Source organism: Hemibagrus wyckioides, linkage group LG23 (genome assembly GCF_019097595.1).
Source record: "Hemibagrus wyckioides isolate EC202008001 linkage group LG23, SWU_Hwy_1.0, whole genome shotgun sequence".
Taxonomy (NCBI): Eukaryota; Metazoa; Chordata; class Actinopteri; order Siluriformes; family Bagridae; genus Hemibagrus; species Hemibagrus wyckioides.
In genome coordinates, this window is record NC_080732.1 from 13,121,850 (window position 1) to 13,129,349 (window position 7,500).

A 7,500-nucleotide genomic window follows, 5' to 3' on the forward strand; every position below is an offset into this window, starting at 1 on the left:
ATTTTAATTAATTAATTAATTAATTTATGAATTTTTTACTATTATACCCCCTCATGGGGGGCTGAGCCCCCCCTTAAATGAAAATTCGTTATTTGATATTCATTGCAATCCTGTATGAAACAAGAACTGGCGTTCCTGACAGTCGAGTCGTACACCGAAAATTTTTTTGTACACTGAGGTCAAATTGACTCGAAAATTTGAATCGAATACCAAAAATTCGAACACGGGTGGTCGAGGACCGAGGTACAAAAATATTGGTAATATTTTTGGGTGACTGAAATGGATTATCTGCATTTACATTATTTGTTATGGGAAAATTTGTTTCACAATAGAATTTTTCACCTTAAGAACTCGAGCAAATCTCCGGAACAAATTTAATTTATCTGCCGAGGTTCCAAATGAATCGTGTTTTATTCCTCTTGCACTACAGCGATTCGGCAAAATTATTTATTTTTTTTATTCATAAACAACACATGCTTTCTTAATTTTTTTTTTATATTTTATATTTATATTTTTATCATTATTTATCTGTCACAGGTTTGTCGTATTTCCTCTCTCTCTCTCTTGAAGTTAATAAGACAAAAAACATTACAAATTGTCGCGTTACCAAGAACGTGGAATGTTCTGTTCAAGACCAGCAATTCAAACCCGGTTTCTTAAATGGTACAGTTTCTACCATGTGCTGTAAGAAGTTGTAATGTATTCAGTATGTTACATGATGACATTTCTGTGTAATTTAGGAATTCTTTAGGAATGAGGAAAGAGTAGTGAAACAACATGCAGCTCAAGAGACCCCATGGTGTTTGGTTTTATAAGCATGTACGCGTTTGATTGAGAGACTTCTTTGACCTCCGTTCCACTGGCCAGACTAAAAGCAGCGCTGCATGAAGCTTCCTCGAACTTTGAAATGAGTTCTCGGATGGAGAAAGCTAGTGGGAGTTGGAGAGACTAATCCTTTCATTTCGCTCTCAGTCGCACTGGGCTGCAAGGCACACATATGTGTGAACACACACACACACACACACACACACACACGCTGACCCTGTACTTTAACATCCGTCTTTGAAACTCGAAATCCAGACAATTTACTCAAAGCTAGCAAATATTCTGCTCTTTCAGGGGTTGGCGCAAAAGTATCTCCCGGCTACATCACAGCCCTGAATTGAATCAGAAGAAATTAATAAAAGCCCGGCTTTTATTTCCGTATTTTCTTTTTGTTTGGATCATTTTCCGTTGTTTGATTTAATAGCTGCAAGCATAATGCGATGGCAAATTAAACAGCATTCTTTCATGTTCTGCTTGTTTCCTGTGAAAAGCAAAATGAACAGGATGTAAAAGCCACAGTGTAATTGGGATCAGATTTGGTTCAATGCCGTCATGATGAAAATCTGATGTGGTAGCACTCTTGCATTGAGTTGTACACATGCACACGCACGATGAGATGGGAGGCCAGAGTGGTTAATGAGTAGACGAAGTTGAAAAGGCGAGAAAGGCGCAGACAGCAGGGAAGAGTGCAGTCAGCAGAAACGAAGACAAGGCTCTGATGAAGTGCTAATGAGCCAAGAGGTTCAGAAAACACTCGTCGAAGTGCTGCACATAAAAGAGCATCTTACATTTGCATCTTGCCCATCAAGCTCCAAATACCTAAGAGCATAGCAGCATACATAATAATATCCCTGGAGCTGTTCAGTCAGTCACCGGTAGCTGTTGACTTCAGGAACAGACTCAGAAATGGTAAATAAGGATGCATTTGAACTTTGGCCAGTGAAATCTGTTCACCTAAAAACGAGAGCAAAAATCTAAACATAGACAGGCAGACGCATTTTATTTACTGGCAGCTATTTCTGGACATTAAATCTTCTTTTCGTTAACTCGTAGTCATGTAATTAGCCATTTGATTATAGAAACTGTGACTGAATAATACTAGTATTACTATTATTAATCAGTAGCTTTCTCCAGGGTCAGATATCAATGCAAAATCAGGCAAGTTCTGCGATCTATTTAGAGAAGCTTGCAGTTTTCATGTGTGAGGATCTTGAGTACAGCTATCATAGAAAGTAATTACATACTGTATATAATACATGTGAATTTAAATTAAGAATCTTGTGCTCAAGTTGCATCAAAAGTGATTATTACTTCTAGGACTGTTAGTACTCATGGTGTTATTACTGCTACTACTACTTGTACTATTGCTGCTGCTTTCACTAGTACTACTTCTCTAATTTAATTTGTGCATTTAAGCCCTAATGCTTTATTGTTTCAGCGTGAAGTCTAATGTCTGTTTTGAAGCCTTGTTTCTGGCCGGGTTGTTCTAGTTAATTTTGACTCGAGCTTGTCTCTCTGTTTGTCTGTCGGTGGTTTGACTTATGCCATGGATGTGACAGGATATCGTCCTTATCTTGCACACACGTGTCCTGCCTCTTCCAGTCTAACTCTTATTACATTACTACTACTACTACTAGTGCTATTGCTACTAATGCCAGTACAACTACCACAACGTCTACTATTATTACTGTCAATACTAATAGTAATAATACTACCAAAAGCTATTACTACTAACAGTTTTACAGCTATTCGTGTCACTACTGTACTAGCGGTACTTCTCTTACTTATTCTGGTACTATTGCTACTACTAATTTATACTGTCACTAGTACTACTTCTGATATTAATCCTAGTACTAATACTAGTTATTTTATTACTATTACAGTCATGATCATCGCTAGTACTACTTCTGTTACTAATGCTATTTCTAACAATTATTACTTCCTACTAATGTTACAACTGTCATTACTATTATTAACTACTGTTCAATGCTACCTTAAAATTTCTGATGTAATTATTAATATTAACTATTACTACTACTATTGATACCTGGATTTCGGTAAAGCGTCCTTTTTATAAAAATGTATTTTTATTATACATATAAAATAGTAATAATAATAATGAAATTTAGCATTAATTTTTTTTCCCTTTTTTTTAAGTGTTTTTTTCCCCTTTGAGTGTGTTCAGAGTCTTGGTTTCGGTCAAGAATTTTCATTTCATTGCATCACTAATAGCAAATTGTCATTGTGTGTGTGTTTGTGCGTGCGTGCGTGTGCTGCATCCTGAGGTTTCTAACATTGTTTCAGCATTATGTATGTATAAATTTGCTGTAAGCCAAGCAAAAAATTTCGCCCATAACATATTCATCCTTTATTGTTTTTCAGAGTAATATCCCACCGTACGAGTCCCGAATTACAACAGCCAAACTGCTGATAGAAGTTGAGGAGTTTGAGGTAAGCTGCTACTGCGTTGTTCTTCTGCTACAATTTAATTGGAATGACTAATATTACTTGAATTACTAATTTGAGGAAAATAGGAAAAAGTGATATTTAGAGCTCAAACCTGGACTCAAAAAAACCTGTAGCTCAAATCTAGTGGGCGCTGGTGGTTCAGTGGTAGGCCACTGAACTACCATGCGGATGGCCCGGGTTTGATTCCCAGCCAAAACCCAAACCCCGGCCACTGGATGCAGTGCCGGTCCCAAGCCCGGACAAAAAGGGAGGGTTGCGTCAGTAAGGGCATCCGTGATCCGGTGGATCAGTTGGTCCGCTGTGGCGACCCCTCACTCACAGAGAGCAGCCGAAAGATCTAAACTGGATTCAGAGATCTGCTGCACATAACAGCGAGTGAATTTTATTTCTTCTCACATTCTCATAAGCTATTTTTCACAGTTTTTTTGCTTCAAGTTGCAGAGGAATTCACACTATGTGATTAATCTCTGAGTAAATGAAACATGTTTGAAAATCTGGTCAGTGGGGGTTGCTACTGCGTGCCATTATTTATGGCGACTGGGAAATCGGGGCTAAAATCAACTAGTAGCGATGGACTTTAGTGTCTGTGATAAACTTTTCAGTCAGTTTCAACATGCGTACATGCAAAACACCAGTACATGCTTGAGTATCTTATGTTCATGTGATGGTGTGCCATCCGATAGATGGCACACCAGAGAAATAAATCATTCCTGTCCATCACAAACAAATTTTTTTTGCACAGCAACATTAACCAGACTGATGAGCTTTGCTTCTGCGCTCTGTATGATTGTTATTATATGCTGCTTCATTCAGCCCGCTTCAGTTAAAATGAATTTTCCACCAAGTGATTAAAAAACATTTGGGAAGCCTGTGGTTAGGTGACCCAAAAGTAGAAAACAAGACTTTAAACAAATGACTTTAATTGTTTGAATGATATTCAGATTTAAATAGTATTGCGCAGTGAAATTAGCTTGAGTGGCAGGAGTTTAAAAGGTGCTTTAAAAGTTTCCAAAGCCATTTTCAATCGTGTGTTGGTTAAAGAGGTTTGTTACTAAATTCCTTGTATGGGTGTTTGCTTCACTTGAATAACACTAAGTGGTTTGTTTTGTTTTTTTTGTTTTTTTTCCCGGAGCATTTTTCTCTCTTTTCTCCACGGGAAGGTTGCGTTTGAATAATTCAGGAATTGTATTTTGCTCAGCACTTGACCTTTATAGTGTGTGTGTGTGTGTGTGTGTGTGTGAGAGAGAGAGACTTAGAGAGAGAGACAGTGAGAAAGAGAGAGAGACTCCTATGAGCATATAATGAACTGTGAAAATCCTGAACAGATCCCACTGAGAGAGGTACGGAATAGTATATAGAATCTAAAAAAGATAGTGAGGAAATAAATGATGGATGTGGGAGGTTTAAAAAATAAATGAGGAATCTGAGTTTTTTTCCACACAAGCTCGAATTGGCAAGAACCTGAAAGGGGGTTGTACTTTTTCATTCTTTCGTCTGTTTTGTATCTCCATCCCAGTAGAGAAGCGTGTTTGTGAATGCAGCATGACTCGAAAGCTGTTAGATGTCTCAGCGTGGCTGAAAGCTGCACCATAGGGGAGGCATTAATATTAATACCAGTCACCTGGCTGCCTGGCAGAGCTGCACTGAAGGTCATGGGGTCATCGCTTTGATAGCCGGTGCTTAGACAGAAGCCAAGCTCCTGCTCAGCATGAAAGATTTTGATTGGTCTTTTGAGGGAAGGAAGGAAAGTTGAAGAGAGAGAGAGGAGAGTTAGTGTGAAAGCAAGCGGGCGAGAGAGAGATGACTGATAACCACTTTGCTTTATGACAAACTTCCCATTTGCATTGATTCATTTGGCAGAAGGTTTTATTCAAGGTGACAATCAAATGATCCAATCCAAGCGCCGAGCTTGCAGTAATTTTTAGCAATTGACAAACATCACAAACGCATTTATTTATGTCACAAGAGTCACAATTAAATATAGAGTTTTACAAAAAAACAGTCGTAGACTAGTCAAGGATTTCACAGCAGCAACAAACTTACAAGTCTCGTCAACAGTAGAGTAAAAGATAACTCCTTTAAATAGACTTATTAATAGACTAGATTACATTTGGTGTAGTGATGGACAAAGTTGCTTAAGTGAAATTATACACCACTATGTGTGTTGTGATGATGGTAGCTTAGTGGTGAAGGTGTTGGACTACTGGTGGGAAGGTTGTGAGCTTGAATCCCAGGTCCACCAAGCTGCCACTGCTGGTTGTTCTGGATAAGGGCGTCTGCCAAATATCAGAAATGTATTTGTAAATGTAAATGATTCAAAAAATATGCATTAAAAACTGCAAGCTCCTCAGAAAATTACGAGTTCGCTTGGTATTTGGGCTGTTGAACAAAAATTCCCAGTGGTAAATGCAGTCAGTCTGCCTCCAGTGTCTAAAATCTTGCTAAGTGTGGCTTTAATTGTTGTTAAATAGCTAGTAGTGATATAATATCTATATACTGATCAATTTCGCCACAATATACTTTTCAATATACTATTTCAGATATCGTGATATAGGTTATTAAATGTATGATTGCTTTTCAATACTAACTGATTCGAAATTGATTTTCACTTATTTTAGAAAATCTTTAAAATTCTAAATTGTTAAAAAAAATAATTTTATGCTAAACAATAAATTTCCCTGAACATTAAATCGAAAGGTTTCTTAGCAATCCTATATATCAGATTTTTTTTTAATTTCTTTTTATTTTGTACAGTATAGAAACCCACATCTAGCCACCAATAAGGATCTATTTTTGTAGACATAAATAAAAGTTGAATTTTAATTGAATTTGAATTATCACATACACAGTGACCCACAGTACGAAATGCTTTTTTTTTTCGATAGTAAAAATAAATATAGAGTCAAAAATGGAGTTTAAAATAAAACGGGATTTGCTATACTAAACAGAAGGAAAATAAATAGACAAAATAAATGCATATGAAAACAATACTATGACTGCTGAAATGAATATGGTGGTGATAACGTGACTGGAATTATGAAATAGTTGGATCATTCAAATCTGTGGATTTTATTTTACAGTTAAATTGGTCTCTGACATCCTATTTTTGCGCTTTCTGTGATGCATTCAGCCAGGATAGGGATAAATCTGGGGTTTGGGATTTGTTTTCAAGCCATGTTTTGCAGCTCGGTGCAGTGGAAGAGCGCTATAATATAGATGTCTGTTCAGTCAGGCATCTTAAGACAAGGACAGGCCTGTGAGAGACAGGTCTCTCTGTAGATGCTTTGTACATTTCCACAGAGTGTGTATTTTTGTGCTATAACGTCTTGCTTGAGCAAACTCCGTGCTCTTGGGAGATTTCATAAAACGGGAGTAAAACTGGCAGATATTGGCATTATTTGTACAGGCTCTTGAGAGAATCTGTGTGTGTATCTTTGTGTTTATAGATGTCAAAACTCTGGAACAGGCTCTAACTCAATTTTAGCAGGGCCTTTTCCCTTATCTACACCATCTGGTCAAAGCCCAGCACACCCACTAACAGCGGAAGATTGATTTCTTCCTCCGTCAGGGAAAGAGAGAAGGTGAGCAAGACGGAAAGGGAGGGGGGGGGGCGAGGAGAAAATTCTCTCATCAACGTTTATACCAACTAGAATTGAATGTTAGCTTGTAATGACACAATTATCTCTAAAGAGGAAGGCATTTAATTAAGAAAAAAAGAGCCCTGCACTGCAGACTGCATTCTGTGCACATTTTTTAATTGACTACCTAATTTTCTTTTGTGGGTTTTTATCTTTAGTGTTGCACCTCTGAAACTGCCTGTAGTGAAATTTCTCCGAATAGCTAAACTTAATGGCTGTGTTTTATGATACACATTATAATTTCCTAATTCAAAAGGGGTTGGAAATCAGCAGTGTGTCTACTATCATTCACAAAGACTTTTATTGATATTTATTTTTTTTTGTGTGTGTGTCTGTATTATTGAGCTTAATAATTATATTCTGTAGCTACTGTAACTTCTTTTTTTTAACTTAGTCAGTTAGGTGTCCGGCCAGCTGGAATATGGGACTGGGTTTCTAGCTATGTAGATAGTCGTATAGTAAGCAATTCTGTAAAATGTTTAGAATTCATCTGTATAGAGTGCTGCAGGTACGAGTTCTTAAACTCTTAAAAGGGGAAATATTTTAGCACTTCCAGATGTCGGTGGCT

General features: G+C 37.3%; 1 protein-coding gene across 1 annotated transcript in view; it reads left to right on the forward strand.

Moving 5' to 3' along the window:
* Window positions 1-7,500, forward strand: part of si:dkey-12j5.1 (uncharacterized) — a 70,670-nt gene that overhangs the window by 15,063 nt on the left and 48,107 nt on the right. Inside the window, exon 8 of the mRNA XM_058376875.1 lies at window positions 3,208-3,276. Within this exon, the coding sequence (XP_058232858.1) occupies window positions 3,208-3,276 (69 nt within the window). The remainder of the gene's footprint in view (window positions 1-3,207; window positions 3,277-7,500) is intronic.